Source organism: Pan paniscus, chromosome 21 (genome assembly GCF_029289425.2).
Source record: "Pan paniscus chromosome 21, NHGRI_mPanPan1-v2.0_pri, whole genome shotgun sequence".
NCBI lineage: Eukaryota > Metazoa > Chordata > Mammalia > Primates > Hominidae > Pan > Pan paniscus.
In genome coordinates, this window is record NC_073270.2 from 22,116,442 (window position 1) to 22,135,937 (window position 19,496).

General features: G+C 44.2%; 1 protein-coding gene across 5 annotated transcripts in view; it reads left to right on the top strand.

Moving 5' to 3' along the window:
* KIZ (kizuna centrosomal protein) overlaps window positions 1–19,257 on the top strand; it is a 120,955-nt gene extending 101,698 nt beyond the window's left edge. For all 5 annotated transcript variants that reach the window (XM_003810625.7, XM_057300909.1, XM_057300908.1 and 2 more), the window contains 4 exons: window positions 1,650–1,754; window positions 5,368–5,464; window positions 16,880–16,923; window positions 19,114–19,257. In XM_003810625.7, the coding sequence (XP_003810673.2) occupies window positions 1,650–1,754; window positions 5,368–5,464; window positions 16,880–16,923; window positions 19,114–19,211 (344 nt within the window). In that variant the 3' untranslated portion in view covers window positions 19,212–19,257. The remainder of the gene's footprint in view (window positions 1–1,649; window positions 1,755–5,367; window positions 5,465–16,879; window positions 16,924–19,113) is intronic.
* Window positions 19,258–19,496: the final 239 nt, after the last annotated feature.

A 19,496-nucleotide genomic window follows, 5' to 3' on the forward strand; every position in this document is an offset into this window, starting at 1 on the left:
TGGCCAGGAGGCTTTGTTTATCAAGAAGCTGCTCCTTTTTTTTCAAATTTCCATCTTTGCTATCTTTTCCTTGACAAAATAAGTTTAATTGAATGTAGAAATAACGTGGTCATTAAGATCTGGACTTGTATCTTGAGAGCTGAAAAACTTTTTGGTTGATTTTTATAAAATAAAAACAAAACAGGGCATTTTTACCTCTTTTACACTGACTCCTTACCTTTAGAATTCAGACACTCTGTCTTTGATTTTATTAATATTATCCCTCTTTCACAGTTACCTTACAGTATATTTGAAGTAACATGGATGTTAGGATTAGCCAGAGGGCATCACAACACCATCCCATTGGAGCCATCCTAGGACAATGCGACCAGCCTCATCAGGAAACACTTTCGTCCCAGCGACCCCCACACATACACACATTACACAAAACAGTACTTTCCCCTCTGTATGCACTGTGTCTGATGTTTTCTTTATCAGATTTTTCAAAATACTAGTTTCAGCGACCTAAACTGATTTCACAATCCAGCAATGTTAAAAAAGTGTTGCCTTAGAATTTATTATATTCAGAGCAAAGAATCCCTGATCTGTATATATTTTAATTATGTACTATTTAATATTCCAAAGTATAATGTTCATTTTAAATACTCATTTTTATCTTGACTGATTTTCAGTAGGGCAAGGTAAGTTGTATTTTTATTCTTCAGTGTGATGGTAGTTTTAATCCAGTAATAGCGTCTCATGGTTAAGTTCTTAAATGAAGCCAGCAAAAGCAGGAATCCAACCTGTTGCCAGCCCCTAGCATTGACAGTGGGACTCCTTTTGTGTTACATTGAAGATGTAGACATGGATGCTGTTTTGTTACGTCTGTGCTGAAACTCTGATTCTTCATCCTGCATTTCATCTGGGTGCCCTTGAAACTTAGAGTAATGGGGAAGGTTGTGTCACTCAGGTTCTTTACGTATTTTTGTTTACTGTTTTTCACAACAGTCTTCCCCAATTTCACTTATAGCAGATGCCATTAGAAGCCCTGCATGGCCAAGAGCATCCTATGAACATGAGCAGGTGCAGGCTGCCACTGATCCCTGTGGACACCTGGCTTTGCTCTCTACAAACCCGTTCTCGCTCCTTCCCCATGGCAAGACTTGGTTAGATTTCCTCAGCTGTGGGACTCTGAGCTCATCCAGCTGTCACCACCCTTCCTGACCCTCTCCCCATTCCCCCAGCCCTGTCCCAGAGCCCCTGCACTTGAGTGTGAGAGCCCAAGAGCCAGAGCAAAGAGAGTTTCTAAGTGACCTGACCACCTAGGAAGACTTGCTTTCTCTTCTGGTTCATTCCCATAGCTGCCTCTACAAGGCCCCGAGGGAAGTGAAACTGTTTTGCTGTGATGGGGAACCTATCCACAGACCCACTCAAAATAATGACTGTGATTTGGCTGCCTCAAATAAACTCATACAGCTTGTCTTTGAGTCTTGAAACCCGGGTTCAACTAAATAGTTTTTTGTTTGTTTTCAGAATGTCTAAAAAGTGACAGTTAAAAAAATAATAATTTGCATGCATTTAAGAAGTGTTAATCTCATAGGAAGAATTTAAAAAGCTTCTTTCTGGGCAGTAAAAAATGTAATATTTCTGTGCTTTTCTTTAATCAATAGAAACAGAAGCCTATCAGTTGCTGAAGAAGGCCACCCTTCAGGATAATACAAATCAAACTGAAAACAGGTTTCAAAAGACAGATGCTTCTGTGTCACACTTGTCAGGTAAGTAAGAGCAGATGGCAGTGTCCAGGGGCCCAAAGTGGCAGGCAGGGCTGTGTTCGGAGAAGGGTGGTTATTCTTTATGAAGGTTTCTGGAGTTTGCTCTGTAACGAGCTGTCACCAGGACAGAATGAGCTAGTACTTTTTTATCCTTAGCAAATGGACATGTGGAAAAGCCCTTTTGTTATGTCCTAGACATGTGCTGGCCAGCATGGCAATGGCCCTTCCAGGCCCTGGATTCTGCCAAGCATGTCATGATAGTGACTTGTCACCAGTGACCCTGAGAAGACACACCCAAATTCCTTCTCTTCCCCACGGCTACTAGTGTCTTAGTCATTCAGTGGGCAGTGTTGTACTGGGCTGCTTTCCCTCACCAGAATGTTGGGGGATTTTGAGTTCTTTTACTGAAAGGATTATAAATCCCAGGAATGCTAAATTTTATTTTTTTATTTTTTTTTATTTTATTGTGAGACAGGGTCTTGCTCTGTCTCCCAGGCTGGAGTGCAATGGCATGATGGCTTACTGAAGCCTCAACCTACCAATCTCAAGCAATCTTCCCTCCTCAGCCTCCCAAGTAGCTGGGACTACAGGTGCGCACCACCACACTCAGCTAATTTTTGTATTTTTTTGTAGAGGTAGGGTTTTGCCATGTTGCTCAGGCTGGTCTCAAACTCCTGGACTCAAGTGATCCACCTGCCTTGGTCTCCCAAAGTGTTGGGATTACAGGTGTGAGCCACCATGCCCAGTGAGGAAAGCTAAATTTTAAGCTTAATTATAGTTCCTTCAATTTAAGATTTTGTTTTAATTGTAATTTTGTTTTTTTATACTTTGTTATTATACATCTATTATTTTCAGTGGTTTTCCTTTCATTACACCAGTTTTTAGAGTATAAGTTACCTCAGTTTCCTTTGTGAGAGTAAATGGATTAATACAGAAGGAAATCCACATTAATGACTTTCTTAGCCACCATGCCATAATTTCATCTAGCAGAATGAATAGTGATTTCTAAATAGCATGTAATTCCCAGTCCACATTCAGATTTCCCAGTTGTCTCAAGGATGTCTTCTTCAACCAGGCACAGTGGCTCATGCCTGTAATCCCAGCATTTTGGGAGGCCAAGGTGAGAGAGCTGCTTGAGGCCAGGAGTGCGAGACCAGCCTGGGCAATATAGCAAGACACTGTTTTTACAAAAAATTTAAAAATTAGCCACACGTGTTAGCATCTTCCTATACTACCAGCTATTTAAGAGGCTAAGGTGGGAGGATCACTTGAGCCCAGAAGTTTGAGGCTGCAGCAAGCTATGATCACACCACTGCACTGGGCAACAGAGCAAGACCCTATCTAAAAAGGAAAACAAAAAATGCCTTTTTCAGACAGATATTTTCAAGGGACATACTTACAGTACATCAGACTTGCTGTGTTTGGAGAGCTGATTCCTAGATAATATTAGTGGTTAAAGTCAGTTGCGGCAAAATTCAGTTATTTTGGTGGTATTGAGGATTTGGTGACCAGTGCACATTAAGTGCCCAGCACAGTGCCTGATAGTGAAAAGCCCCCTGGGAGAGCCGGCCATTGTGGTGTTAGTGGTGATTTGAACTCAGCAAACATAAGACATTGTAGTTTATTGAGTTATAAAACAGGGCCTCTGTCCTGATGGAGGTTGTCGTCACTTGCAAACTCTTAACTGTTTGCTTTCCATGACCTTCTTCACATTTGAGTCATGGAATTTGAATCCAGAGGGATATTAGAAAGAATGTATTCAACACTCCCATTTTACAAATGAGGCCCCAGGAGAGTAACACCGTGCTCAGAGCCTTTCAGCTGGATAGCTGACACACACAGTTTGGCAAGTGACTCCACACGTCTGTTTCTGCTAAGTGTAATTTTCAGTAGTTAATTGGACAAGTGCAAAAGATGAGTAAATTTGGCCGGGCACTGTGGCTCACACCTGTAATCCCAGCACTTTGGGAGGCCAAGGGAGGTGGATCACCTGAGGTCAGGAGTTTAAGACCAGCCTGGCCAACATGGTGAAATCCTGTCTCTACTAAAAATACAAAAATTAGCCAGACATGGTGACAGGCGCCTCAGCTACTCAGGAGGCTGAGGCAGGAGAATGGCTTGAACCCGGGAGGCAGAGGTTGCACTGAGCTGAGATCACACCACTGCACTCCAGCCTGGGTGACAGGGCCAGACCCTGTCTCAAAAAACAAACAAACAAAAAGATGAGTAAATTTGACATATAAGTTGTAGTCCCTTCGATGTGTATCAGAAATTATGGATTATGGTACTATTAATAACCTTGTACTTAATGCATTTTTATTAATTTATTCATAAGTGAAATGACACTCTAGGTTGTATAGTCAAGCACCCCTAAATTCATTTCCCTTGCCCCATACTCAAAATTACACTACATGTTTTGCAGGATTCCAAATTTTCTGGCAGTGGAATTATGGAAGTGCTCCTGCCTATGTTTGCTGTCACTGTCATTGTAGTCAGATCCTTTGGCTGTGTTTTGTCTTTTACCCTTACTCTCATTCTGATCCTAAGGACTTATCTGAGCCCCAAAGAAAAGCAGAAAGTGGGCTGGGAGGGTGTAGGGCAGCTTCACAGTGTTGTTAGAAGTAGCAGGGATGGGAGGTGGTGGTGTACTCTGCACTCAAGAAGCCCACCCCACATCTAACTAATGAAGAAGCAGTGCATGTTTCACTTACTTCTGAGTCTTTGGACCTGAAGGAAAGCCACTTAAATAAACCTTGAGGCTTAGTTTTCATGTCTGAAAAGACCTCCTCCTGGTAAGCATGTGGACACCCTCTTTGGGCTGAATGTGGACACATTTTTAAAATAATCACTTTGCTGCAGAGTGTACATGCAAGCAGGCAGGTTACAGGTTAGAAACTCAGCAAATGCTTTTTGCAAAGATGCCCATGCATGCTGTATCTGTGATTTTGACTGCCAGTTAAGAAGCAGACCTGTAGCAGAAACATCCAAGGCTGAGAACTCCCAAGAGGCAAAGATCAGGGATTGCCCTGCAAACTGGGGGGCATTGTGGGAATATCCAAGTCTCTGGCTCCAAAGAAAGAGGTGGAGTGTGCATCCTCCTCCTCAGCCTTTAGAGGCTGGTAAAGAGTGGCCTTGATGATTTTCAGTGGAGATTCTTTCTTCTCTGTGGGATGGAAAATAGAGGATTTTACAGAGGGGCTTAAGAGTGGATAAGGTGGGTAACTGTTATCCACGGGTCTCAATTATTTCTGAGCCCTGGTTTGCTGCCCGTGTGTTATAACAATGGGAATTATCCAGTGCTTTGTGACACAGTAGAGATCCATATGCCTACATGTGCATCTTAGTCATTTAAAATTGAACTCTTTGGATATCCGATTTCAGTTTTCACTTTTTGTGGCTTCTGTTTCGGTATCACAGGAAAGTGCCTCACTCCCTTTCGGTATTCTACCAGCATTTCATTCTCTGCCTCAGAAGCTCCCTTGCCTTCTGTGGCTTGAACAGCATCTTCCTCTGTTGGCGTTTGTTTCACCAAACTTACTGTGAGGCCACTTTATTCATTTTGTCCCATGGCTGCATGACAGCTAACCCTCACTCTCCATGTTTACGCTTATCACAGGTTTGAATATTGGCAGCGGTGCATTCGAGACAAAGACAGCTAACAAAATTGCTTCGGAAGCTAGTTTTTCATCTAGTGAAGGAAGTCCTTTGTCAAGGTAAAGTTGTGAAAGCCTTTCTGAATAGCAGCAACAAGATGAGAAATGTCACAGCGCAATGAATTAAACTCTGGCTGCGTATTATTTTGTTGTATGACTTGGAGGGTTATGGTTTGGGTTTTTGTTTATCTAAAATAACAGTTGAAACTTTAGTCTACCTTTGAAAATATTTGCACCAGAGCCAAGTATTGTTTTGCAGCTGTTGTTTCCTTGGTTTAAGACTCAATTGACACCTCAGTGAACCACAAATTAGCGTCTACAGCTGCTCGCAGTAGGACTGCTTAGAGACCACACAATGGAGGTTGTCAGAAAAAGGGCAGAGAGAAAACATCAGGCCTTAAAAGAAATAAAGTGGCATGTTTCTTCTTTTTGTGATGGCTAATATATAAACTAGTAATTGCTGGATATTCTTATTTTCCTCTTTTTTTTTTTTAACCAAGTGTTTAGGCTAGATTATTCTTTCCTTTTCTAATACTTTCTTGCTTATTTTCCATAAAGAACAAAATTTATCTTTTCACATTTGTCAAACTGTAGCACTCGCTTCTTGTAAGTTTTTTGAGCTGTGATAAGAGAGTTGTGTGCTGAATTTGTCATTAACATAAAATACTAATCACAGTAGCTTCGGGTCACTTAGAATTTATAGATGGGAATATAAGCCATCACCTGATGAAATACCCTACTCTTTTGCTTTGAGCTAAATATTGTTTAAAATGGCATAGCAACTTTCCTTTTGGAACAGCATTGCTCAGTAAAAAGGTGTCCTTCAGTTGATTATATTACATTTGAATTAACTGCTTGTCTCTGATGAAATTTTAGAACAGGAACTTTACATTTCTAGTATAACGTATAATGTTCCATAAGAGAAAATGATTTGAACCAGAAATGCTGAATTTTTTAAATGAAAAAAATCCTATTTTTATTCATATTTTATAAACAATACAATGTTTTTAGAACCTGGAGTATATTAAAATGAGATTGAATTTCTAAAATTATAAGTTTTAGAAACTTGACAAGTTCAGTTTTAGGGAAATAACTCATTTAATTTTCAGAAGTTATTATTTTTAATGCCTGAGTTTTCGTCCATAATTTTGAAGGAAGTGGGAGGTAAATGGGACAGGAAGAGTGTTAAAGTATTATGTTATTATGATTATATTATAAATTCAAGTTCTAGGTCTCCTAAAAGAAAGTTTAAAAGACAGTAAATTCTACAGATAATTTTCAGGGCCGAATGTTACCATTTGGCTTAATAATATATAGAGGCACTAAAAAACTCACTTCTTCCTAAACAGTCTTTACGTAGGTTCTTTGGGAAATTTTTAAAGACATTGAGAAAGCAATTGGATTTTGTAAAACATTTCTCAGTCTAATAATTTCACATCTTGTCTATATTTTACTAAACTAAAATCAAGCATTTTCCTCCTTCAAATTGAGGCAGAGGTATTTTGTTATTAGTATCGTTTCCGTATGAAATTAATTTCCTAATAAATTACAAGTAATCTCATCATCCCCTTTAAGAAAACAAACAAACAAAAAAAACCCACACAAAAAGGCCTTGAAGGAACTCTTGGTTCTAGGCACTTGATAATAATCCAGTGATGAAAAGGTCTGGGTCCAGAGTGCGTGGGTTTGGCGTGCTGTTTGTCACGGTTTGGTTCTTGTGCTGGGCTTGGTGTGGTTCATATGCCACCCTGGGCTTTGGAGAGCTCCAGTTTTGCTGTTTGTGCTGGATTCACTGAAATTTCTTAGAGGCTTACATTTAAGGATCCCACTTACTGCAGTCACTCCTTGTGCTTTATTGCTTTTACAAGTGGTCTCGAAACCCGGTACTTGAGAATAAACATAACAGTGCAGTGCTGCTGTAGCACTTTTAAAATTCTTCTTTGCTCTATTTTGTCAGTGAGCTGATGAGCAACCTCAAAAAAAAAAAAAAAAAAAACCCGCTGGACCTAAAAAAAAAAAAAAAAAAAAAATGGCTTCCTCTGATGTCCTAGAGACAATAATTATGATGTGCTAGTTAAGCCCAAACTACAGCTGAGGGATTTTACTTTAAAGCAGCGGCTTGGGCGCAAAAATGCATTTATAGCTCTTTGTCTGCACCTCATTATGTGTGGGCCTGATTCATTAAGTAATTGGTTTGCAGTTGTTTACATGAGTATTAAGGCCTTCTTTTCAGCCGCCTTTGAGAGATACATTGTGCAAATGTTGCCTGTGATGAATGCAGAATGAGGGCCAGAGGGTCCGTCCTATTGGCTAAACAGTGCACTCCTGTTGAAAAGCCAGAGAAAGGGATTGGGTGCTGCTTTGCATAGCAATGACTTTCTTAATAAGCGTTACAGATTAATACACACAAGCTATAAAAGATGCAAAGAGATACTCTTAGCACATTTATACATGCTCATTTCATTGTGATGGTGGTGGGGTTCGGGTGCTTTCATATTCCGTTTTTCAGAGCAGCAGCTTCAGTGCATGAGCCGTAATAGAATCCGATGTTTATTGTATTATAAATCACGGGCAAGTAGGCAGATTGGCAACAGTTTATTATTAAAGATTCTTTCAGTGTAAATCTTTTTCTACCATTGTATTTGCTTCAGCAAAATCATTTTGTGGTTGAGTGGGGATGAAAAGCATAATGTACGAAGGAGTGAGTCCTAATAGGAAGCCGTTCTCCAAGTAAAGACCACTTGTTCCCTTTTGTTCAGGGGTGCATGCCAGAGCTTCCTCTCCTCTGCAAACATTGTCTCGCTTTACCTTCCCCAGCAAGCGGTTTTCACTCTCCCGGATCCATTTGTTCAATGGAGAGTATATTTTAAAAGCCTGCCCTTAGCTTACTGGTTCCTGCCTTGTAACTTCAGCTTACTGGTTGGACCAGATAATGTTTTACCAAAAGGAAAGGGTGTGTGCTTGCAACATAATTGCCTGGGGGAAAGGTAGCAGAAGTCACCCAGCCACTGTACCCTGGCAGGGCCACCATGGGTGGCATTCTGTGCCAGCCTTGCAGCCACCAGAGCGGCCAGTGGAGGGCGCCAGCCTGCAGCTGATGCTCTGATGGCGGTGGCATTTTCTGTCTTTGCCTGGTCACTGTGCCATTTTCCCCAGGATAACATAAAGATTATAAGGAACCAATAGTCCAGTGAAATAAAAATGAGTTTTTCCTGAAAGTCCTTTAGGTTCTTATATAAAAGCACTCTTCTCTGTCTTGGGTTTGGCACATCTCCATTCTTAAATTCCACTGAATTAGCAGCTTCCTAAATATGTCACGTTTCTTATCACAAGCCTACATACGTTGTTTTTTCTGCACAAAGCAAATAAGAACAATCGCTTGATTATTTGAAGAGAAAAAGTTAACAAGTTGACCTCAGGCAGCTGAAAGTGGCATCTTCTGTAGGAACCCCGATTAACCATCAGGGGGCGCTCAGACTTTGTTAAATTACTGGTAGGCCTTTAAAACCTAAAATTAGTGTTTACAGAGATTTGTTGGCATAGTCATTGGGATTTTTTTCTTTCTGGATTATTTTTTGCCTTCTGTTTTTCAGAAACATATGTCTGTTTTGAGGAACGTTCAATCTGAAATTGCTCTTTTAGAAATTGTAATACTGATTTCCACTAGCAGTCAAAAATTATTACAAATTTTAGAATTTGGAGTCTAAAGACCATGTCTTATAATAAATTAGCTATTTTCAGCCTTCTAATAAGACTCCAGAACTGGAAGGACACTTCCTGCTGCCGGGAGCCATTCCTCCTTATCCTGGACATCATAGACAGTGCTCCTGGCAGGACCCTCTGAGTCTCATTGCCACACTCAATTGGTGAGGCCTCAAAGTCACAATAACTTGGGTATATTTGTTAATGGGCCATGGCTATTTTTTCTTTTTTAAAAAAAATGATATGACAGGCCAGGCGCAGTGGCTCATGCCTATAATCCCAGCACTTTGGGAGGCCGAGGCAGGCAGATCACTTGAGGTCAGGAGTTCAAGACCAGCCTGGCCAACATGGTGAATATCCCTATCTTTACTAAAAATACAAAAAAAATTAGCCAGGTGTGGTGGTGTGCACCTGTAATCCCAGCTACTTGGGAGGATGAGGCAGGAGAATCGCATGAACCTGGGAGGCAGAACTTGCAGTGAGCTGAAATTGCACCAGTGCACTCATCCGGGCAATGGAGCAAGACTCTGTTTAAAAAAAAAAAAAAAAAAAGATGGCTGGGTGCAGTGGCTCACACCTGTAATCCCAGTACTTTGGGAGGCCAAGGTGGGTGGACCGCCTGCAGTCAGGAGTTCGAGACCAGCATGGCCAACATGGCAAAACCCTATCTCTATTAAAAGTACAAAAATTAGCTAGACATGGTGGCAGGCGCCTATAATCCCAGCCACTCGGGAGGCTGAGGCAGGAGAATCGTTTGAACCCAGGAGGCAGAGGTTGCAGTGCATCGAGATCGTGCCACTACACTCCAGCCTGGGTGACAGAGCAAAACTCCGTCTCAAAAAAAAAAAAAAAAAATAGATATTGACCATGAAATTGAGTCAATGTGTTACTAACATTAGGTTTTCCCTCTGTTCTTTTCTCCACATTCCACCCCCTGCTCCCGCCCTGGGCCAGGAATGAGTATCTGACACCCACCTCTGTTGCCACACATCTCTCAGGAGACCCTTGTTGCCTGCACCCCTGTCAAGCACGGGTAGTCTGCACACTGCACACCCTTCCCAGCCAGCTCCCCTTGTCCCCCTGCTCAAGAACAGTTAACAACCAGACCGCATGTCATGCCCGCGTATGACCCACTATTTCATGTCCCTGGATTTTATTGGAATGCTCTTGCCCCACTCTTTTACCTGGTTAAGGCCTTCTAGATTTTTCAAGGCTTAACCTTCTGAACGTTTCCTAAGCAGAGACCTGGCTGCACAGCATGCCCTTCCTGTGGTCCCCCTAGCTATTTCTGTTATCATCTGTAGTCAGGGCTAGAAGCCATTTCCCATACCCTCCCTCCCGCAGTGGGGCAGGCTTCGTTTCATTTATTTATTTATTTAGAGACAGGGTCTTGCTCTGTCACCCAGGCTGGAGTACAGTGACACGATCTCCGCTCACTGCAACCTTTGCCTCCCAGGCTCAAGCAACCCTCCCACCTCAGCCTCCCAAGTAGCTGAGACCACAGGCACATGCCACCATGCCTGGCTAATTTTTTGTGGTTTTGGTAGAGATGATGTTTCGCCATGTTGCCCAGGCTGGTCTTGAACTCCTGAGCTCGGGTGATCCACTCTCCTCGGCCTCCCAAAGTGCTGGGATTATAGGCGAGCCACCGTGCCCAGCGGCAGGTTTCTTAATCACCAGTGCTGGATAGTCATTGCGCTTCCTGAGTGAGTAAGCATGGATATATAGCTCCACCATTCACTCTAGTTTGTTTTTTTTTTTTTAATAAAAGTCCGTTTGTACAAGTTCCCTCACTTCTGTATGGCATCATGTACTTGAGCTGTAGGGAATCATGCATTTCATACAGTTATCTGCATAAGGGTGTGTGAGAGAGAGAGTGTGTGTGTGTGAGAGGGTGTGAGTGTGTGAGAGAGAGTGTGTGTGTGTGAATGTGTGTGTGGACACATACATTTTCAAAGGGAGACTGGTGATGACTGTGAATATGCCCTCTGCTCATGCATCCCCAGTTTCAGGAAGCAGGACCTGGGTGAACACACTTGCAGAGAGCCTCACTGGGGTTCTTTCCTGGCTGCTGTCTTGTCTGCTGATGGAAAGGTGTCTGGCTTCGGGCCCTGACCTTGATGAGAGCTCTTGGCACATGCTGGAGGCCTGGAATGTCATCCCACAGTTCCACTGTCATCAGTTCTCAGACAACCCCACTGTTGCCTTTTCAGCCAATTTCATGGTGTTTATTCTGGTGTCAGTCTCCTCACCGGAGCGTGGGCACCTCAAGGGCATCGAGCGAGTCTGTCTTGTTTGCTGCTGCAGCCCCAGCACAGAGTCCGATGCCTTGCTCTGCCGCTGCTCTTGGAAGGCCTGGCTGAGGCAGTTTCCCTGTCTCTTCCCATTTCAAGGGCACCCACCCATCAGGTTCCTCGAGGAAGAAACTTCACGCATCTCAGGCCTGCCTTCCCTCCGTCTGTCCCCAAACCTCCCATTCCTTGGCCCCTGTCTAAGTACTCATCACTTCCACTTAGAACCCACGGCTGCACATCAGCAAACTGAGCACATGCTTTTGTTGATCCAAATGTGCTGACAGTGCAGTGGCACTGCTTACTGAAGTCTGCTGTCTGCAGGCTGTCACACAGGATTGTCTGTAAATTTATCAGAACACTTCCAGGAAGGCATTACTGTCCCCATTCTACAGACAAGAAAACTGGTGCTTGGAGAGGTAGGCAACTTGCCCAGGATCATGCAGTGAGCAGAGTCTGTCTGGCCCCAGAGCTGATTCTGTCTCAGCTTCTGAAAGCAGCTCACATAGCCAGGCACATGCTGTGGCAGGGTTCTCCCTGCCCTACTGTTTTACTGCTTCTCAGGAGGCCCTGTGGGGCGGGTGTCTACAACGTGTACATTTGTAGGAGTGTCCCAGGAGGAGCATTTTGTTCCACTTTTGCTCTACTGCTGGCTCGCTCTGTGTGTCTTAGGACACATCTCTTAACCTCTTTGGGCTCAACCACTGCACAGTGAAGGCTCTGGATTGATAATCTGTGAATGCTGTGTTCTAATTAAATAGTGGGTTTCTTGGCCTTGGGTATTCTGTGTCTCATTTTTGTCTTTACTTGTTGGCTCCACAAAGCAAAACCTATTGTCAGTAATTCTTACTAACTTTATATTGATGTTGACTGTGTAGACCAATTCTAGCTACGTTAGCCTTTTGTTCATATAAAATGAACAACTGACACGTAATTGTTACTGTTTTCCATAGTGCACTGTGTCATCCTGACTCCACGTATACAGTGTTCACTGTGTGCCAGGGCTGCTCTCGGATAAAACCTATTCTGTTGAAGTCCTGGCTGGCCCTAACTTTTTAAGTTTAACAAGGTTGAGAACACAAGTGACTTTGATTAGCATTGTCCTAATCTGATTTATCAGTAGCAGGGGAATTTATAAGCAGTTACCAAAATGCATCCAAAATAAGATGGCTTAATGGCTAGGCAGAGGGGAGAGATGTGATGAAGTCAGTACAGCAGAATGGTAACAAGTGAGCATCTCCCTAATGGGAATGGGACATTCCTGGTACAGCTGGGAGAAAAAATGACCAAAGCTACTGGGAAATTCTGCAGAGATAATTGTCCCATTATTTTTTAATTAATTAAAACTAATTAATTAACTTTTTTTTTTGAGACGGTGTCTCGCTCTGTCACCCAGGCTGGAGTGCAATGGTGCAATGTCAGCTCACTGTAACCTCTGCCTCCAAGGTTCAAGCGATTCTTCTGCCTCAGCCTCCCAAGTAGCTGGGATTACAGGCGCAGACCACCATGCCTGGCTAATTTTTGTATTATTAGTAGAGACAGGGTTTCACCATGTTGGCCAGGCTGATCTCGAACTCCTGACCTCAGGTGATCACCCGCCTCAGCCTCCCAAAGTGCTGGGCTTATGCCACCACACCCAGCCGATTGTCCCATTCAAATGAGACCAGCGGAACATGGTTATATTTTAATTTACTCAGTTAATCATCTGCAGTGTCTTGCCTGAAAATGGCTTATTTTGAAGTAGGACCTCCAGTCCAGTTGTAAACTTCTAGGGAAAAAATACCAAGTCTGCCCTCTGGGGTTCCAAGAGTCGCTCCTGAGCCATGGTGCAGGGGAAAGGCAGGCTCTCTGGCTTGCAGCATGGGCCTCATGTGAGGCAGTTCTTTACAACAGTAGTGGCCCTTGGGCCATGCCCAGGCCACTGCCTGGGTCCATACGGCCCGCAAGCTAAGAGTGGTTTTCACATTTTCAAATGGTTGGAAGAAAATTAAAAGAATAATGTTTCGTGACACCTGAAAGTTATATGAAATTCAAATTTCCGTGTCTATACGTGAAGTTTAATTGGAATACAGCCACATCTTTTAGTTTACAAATTGCCCATGGCTGTTTTTGTGCTACAAACACAGTTGAGTAGTTGCGGCAGACCATATGGCCCACAAAGCCTGAACTATTTACTCTCTGGTTCTTTACAGAAAACCTTTGCCAACGTCTGCCTTACAAGATGGAAACATTACTTCTACACTCTCAGCAAACATTACACAGTTAGATTCTGAGCACATAAGACCACATGGTGACCATATCCCATGGCCTACAACCTTAACTCTTTGATTTCTTTTACTTTCTGAAATGCAGTTTTGTTTTTCTTTCATCTACTCTAGTAGCCAAAGTAGTTGGCTCTATCCAGCACACAATAGAAAGTTCTCAGGCTTCTCCATCAGCCTTGCCTTAGCTTTACATATTAGGTATGACCTAGAGAAAAAAATGTTGGCCCCAAGAATTCTGTATAATAAAAAATCAACTATGAATTGCAGGGTCACATTTACTTTCAGAGATTTTCCCAAAAGGAAAAATAATTGCTCCTTAGATACGAGAGTGGAGAACAAAACACTGGAAAGCACGCTCTGCCCTTCTCCGTGGGTAGGCCACGCACCACGCACATTTAGCTCTGAAACATGTTTCCTGTGAGAAAACCAATCACACAGACAATTAAGAACCATTACACAATTAATTCACATTTCACTAGGATGTTTACTGGCTCCCTGCATTACACAATTAATTCACATTTCACTGGGATGTTTACTGGCTCCCTGTGGCTTAAATGTTCTCAGAGCTACACTGTGTAACCACGGGACAAACAGAAAAAGCAAGTTCAAGTGGCCTCATAGAGACATGGCTTCAGGAAATCATTTTTTCCTAGAGTGCCACATGCGGAAGTGAGGTCCCTGAAATGCTCAGTGGGTCACCTCCGTGCTGGGACTCAGCATTGCTGGCTGATTGCTTTTGATGAGTTAAGTGACGACTAACACACACTCGCGTAGATGTTCTCATGTGTCTGTGTTTACAGCCTTGTGCATGACTTTTTCCTTTTTTTTTCCGCTTCACCTTTTCTGGGTTTTTATTTTTTTTTCTTTGCCAGCAGGGAAGCCAAAGAAACTTGATTCTGAAGTGCAATATTGAATAGAAATATGTAAATCAAGTATTGTATAATTGAATATTGATCAAATGCCTTTAAGCAGGGCCCTATGCTTAGTGAAGTTCGCTTGTTCATTCCAAGTGAACATACTCATTAAGCACCTGTTAAGTGCTGTGCACCGCCTTACCCAGGTGAGCTGAAACAGGTGTGGTCACTACACCCATGGATCTTGCTGTTCAGAGGGGGAGGAGTGGCACGTCAGTTGGCTGTACAAGTGGATGTGAAACAGCAACTTGACGAGGACTCAGTGGTAAAGATAGGGAGTCAGAAGTGGGAAGGCTCCAGCAGGACAGCACGACACTCCTGGGGGATCCACCTTGGAGGCACTGCTTGGGATTTAGGTCTTTGTGCAGAAATCAATGGAAAGGCATTGAAGAATTTTAAGCGAGGAAGTGGAGCATTCACCTCACAAATTCAGATTTGCATTTCAGAAAGCTCACTCTCATTGCCTAGTGGAAAATGGATAGTAGGGGACAAGATGAGTGTGTGTCACCAGTTAGGAGGTTGTTGCAGAGATAGAAGCAAGAGCTGATAGTTTTGTTGACCAGTGTGCTGGCAGTGCCCAGGGAACTGGTGAGGACTGCAGGAAGTATTGCAGGGGGGGCGAGGGGGGTGGGGGTGGAATTGGCAGGACCGAGGGCCAGACTGGGTGTGAAGGAAAGAGGAGTGGAGACTGGAGAGGGGCTTGGGGAGACTAGTGGGTCAGGGGTGCCATTTGCTGAGATGGAAGGAGCTGAGCTCACCTGCCACTGTGTCCTTTCTCCTGTGTCAGGGGCTCCCTGCTGCCCCACCCCGCCACACCTTGTTCCCCAGTCCTGGCCTGTGAAGGCCTCTGCCTTTGGAGGTGCCGGGCTTCCTCTGTGGTCCTGCAGCTCCCCCAATCACCTGCCACAGTGCTCTCCATCCTCCCAGCTGGCAGAGATCTCTCCTGCTCCCCCTGTGGCTCTTATTGTATGGACCGTGGCTGGCAAATTAGCCTCTTTCCACCCCTCCTAGCATTTTTATAATCCACCCTCCCCTGCAGCACCTAGCCCAGTGTCCTCAGGTAGGGGGAGGTGGGGAAATAATAGACATCCCTGCAGTTGCATTTAGTGTGTGTGTGATGTGTGTGTCACTTTCTGTAAAATGGGTTCTTGCAGGCTCACCTCACTGACAGGTCCCCACAATCCTGGCAGCTCCAGGACTGTTAGTCAGCTGCTGGCCTTTCCAGATGCTCGTAGGGGTATTCCATGCTTCATGGAGAAATGGCTGTGAGCACTACTCAGTCATGGCAATTAAAGGAACAGGCACTAAATTTAAAGGGAACACTGAAAGGTAGCCTGGAAAATGATACCTTAGTGGAGCATGTTTTTCTGAAAAAAAAAAGTAAATTATAGCAAAACATAGATTTTTAAGCCAAAAGTCAACCACACTTGGCCCAAAGGGAAGGAAAAGATATATTTGCAGGGTGTCCTGTGTCCAGAAGAACAAGGCCTTGGCCGTGAGAAGGGCGGTGGTGGTGCGTGGGGTAGGGCAAAGTGTCGAGCCATGCACCAAGAATGGTTTCTCTCCCACCATCTCCTGTGACCATTCAGGCAATTCTGAAAGAATCTCAGCATCATAAAACATTCGAGTGGCACTCCCTGAGGAGACTTTTAAATTCATTAAAATTGCAAAAGCTCCTGAAAAGGCACACAGAGAAATCATATCCCGTGGAGCCAGTTTTCTTGTCATATTGGCCTCAGTCGAGACGGTCCTGGATGCCACGAACACTAGCATTTATGTGACACTTGCAGGGCCCTCTACCAGGTGTTTGTTTTGAACTCCTTTCTTAACTGTTAGTATTGCTGCTACTGGTTTGACTAAGTATTTTAACTTCCTTACCAACATCTTGAATTCCCTACTGCAAGTGTTTCATTTTTAGCTTGCCTGAAAGCACTGAAGTTTGATGCATCACTGTCTTCCAGAAGACTGTTGAGGGAAACCGGTCCCCTGCCTCAGGGGAACATGCGATCATCCTCCCCCAAGAACACAGGGCCCCACACAGGCACAGCTCAGCAGGGCGGGGTGGGCCATGCAGACCTGCCGAGGACACACGCAGGACGGGAGCAATGCTGTTGAGTAGCGACCCTCCCGACAAGGCCACGCTGCATCCCGATATTTTCCCTTTACTTTTAAACTCTGGGAAGTAAGTGTAAAGTTCTGGCCTCCAGTGAATCAAAGGGCTTCTTCTCTAATGCGTTCATTATGAAAATATTAGTCTCATTGTCTTTTCTTTTTCAGAACTTAGACTGTTTCTTTATTTTGCAGGCATGAAAACAAAAAGAAACCCGTGATCAATTTAAAATCTAATGGTAAGAGAGATAATCGGACACTAGATTTTCTTTTTCTGTTTTAACCAAAAAACTCTGTGACATGCATTTGTTGTTTGCACCCTCATGTGAGTCCTGAAGCGGGCATGCTCACAGGGACTGCCATTGCAGCTGTCCCTGGGGTGGAACCTGAGGGCTTCTGGAGGCTCAGTTCTTCACAGACAGGACCACACGGGTGCCATGGACCACAGGGGCAGAGCATTGTAATTTGCAAGTATGAATTTGCAGGGGATCCTGGCCTCCATGTCTAATTAATTATCAGCACCGTGTATTTTACCAATGAAATGTTTCTTGCCTCTCTCCTCATCCTCAGAAGCACCCATTGCTCATGACGGGACAGGCTCTTGGAGTAACTCTAACTGGTTTCCTCATACCCAGTTCCTCCCAGCTCCTGGGAAATCCCAGCTCCTCCACCTGGCCACCAGCCTCCAAACCCTGCCTTCCCCTGACCTTCCTGTGTAAGGACGGCCAATGCCTCCCCGTACCTGCAGGGTAGAGTCTGAGCTTTCTCCATTCCTGGGAGGCCCCAGCCCTGCTCTCCAGCTTACTCCTCCCAAGGTCGCCTCTTTGGGTCAAGCCACAGTCAGCTTTTTTCAGCTGTAGCACACCTATGCCTCTGTACCTTTGCCCATGTTGTTCCTTCTGTAGGGAGTTCCTTTTCCTTCTCCTCAGCCCAGTGAGCTCCTATTCATCCTTCAACACCCAGCTCACAGGAAAAATCTAGCCCTCCTACCATAACACTGTGGCATATCCCCTGCCCAGCTTGGGCTCTCTCAGCTCCTGTCTCCTTAAACCCCTTATACCTTAAATTAAAGGTATAATTTGATTAATAGTTTTACTGACAGTAACAAAAATATTTGCTATTTATTTAGCCCCAGTATGTCCCACTTTGCTAACCCAGTATGGAAACTAATTCAGAGCTGCTGTAGAACCTAGGCCTAGGAATCTGCCTTTTTAGCAAGCACCCCACTGTGAATTACTCTTCTAGAAGGACAGCTACCTACTGTGGGGGAGACAAGTACCCAGTGGGTTGTGATGGAGAGTATGGGCTTGAGTCAGATGACTTGGATGGGACTCCCAGCTTGGCCACTCACTGGCATTGTGATTGTGGCCAATTTCTTAACCCCCTTCAGCGTCCGTTTGTTTGCCCAGCGAAATGGAAACATTAATACTTACCTTGCCAGGCTGGTGCGAGGATGAGATGGGGTCGTGTATGAGAAGTCAGCACAGAGCTGGCAGGTGGTGCCATGCAGGTGTCAGCAGAGTTAAGGGATTGTTGATGTAGTAGGCGTGGTCCGCTCCACCACATCTTGCCAGACCACCCGCAGGGCACCTCAGCTCCAATTCACAGACGCGCCTACAGCTTCCTGCACCAAGCAGCTGTGTCTCTCTGCCTGAGGGCTTTCTCTGGCTGCAGGAGCGTGCTCAGCCTTCACAAGGCAGCCCAAAGTACCAGGGAGTTTATGCCCTGGGTTGAGAGCAACCCTCAACCAACAGAGGCAAGTTGGTGGATCAGTAACCCCACTGCCTTGCTCTTCACTGGGACAATCTGGGGAGAGTTCTGCAGTCTCTCAGGGGGCCCCAGCAGGCTGAGCCTTGCCTGTCCACTCACTGCCAGGCACCCACTCGTCGTCATACCCTTCATTGGCTTCCTGTCTTCCTTGTGTCACTGTCCCCATGGTTCCTGGGATCACCTCTCAAGTAAATGATGTGGACCAAAGTCCTGTCTCAGGATAACCATCTCTGCTTACTCCTCTGCCACGTCTTTCCCTTCTCCTCTCTGCTCTCATAAAGAAGAGTGGGAGATGAAAGTGGAGGGGCAGCTGAGGTGGGGCAGCATCAGGCTGATACAACACCCCAGGGAGCCCTGCTTCCATGTAACCCTGACCTTAAATCCCTATCCTATAATAAAGATTTGGGCACAACAGAAGGGAAAAGGAAGTATTCTGCAAATTGTTTTCCATAACAGTGCAGAGGACACACTTTGAAATGTGTAATTTGTGCAGTATGACATGCATTTGGGTGTGTCTGGTCAGGTACATCATGTGGTGTCCCTGTTAGGCATTTTGCAGACTGACACTCCGCTTAACCAGTCCTTCCATGCTGTGCTGTTTTGTAAGCTCTTAACCAGAGTGCAAAAATGTTAAATGACTGTCTGGTTTTATTTTCCAGCCCTCTGGGATGAGTCTGACGACAGTAACTCAGAAATTGAGGCTGCTTTACGCCCTAGAAACCATAACACCGATGATTCTGATGATTTTTATGACTAACGTGCTGTGACATCGGTTTCAAATAAAGTCTTTAAACAAACTGAAACCCTGTGTTAATATGTGATGTCCAAAATAAATATGTTCTTTTAAGTTTTCTCATTGTTTTATGGGAAAACTTAGGACTACATTGCTATTCAAGTGAAATTTTATGACATAAATATGAACTTGCATATTCATTTTTAAGTGTCATCATGAAGCAAAGTGATGAATGCAATGCCCATCAAAATTCAAGGTGGTTTCTATGTTAGAAATTAGCCAGCTGATCTTAAATTCATATGGAAATTC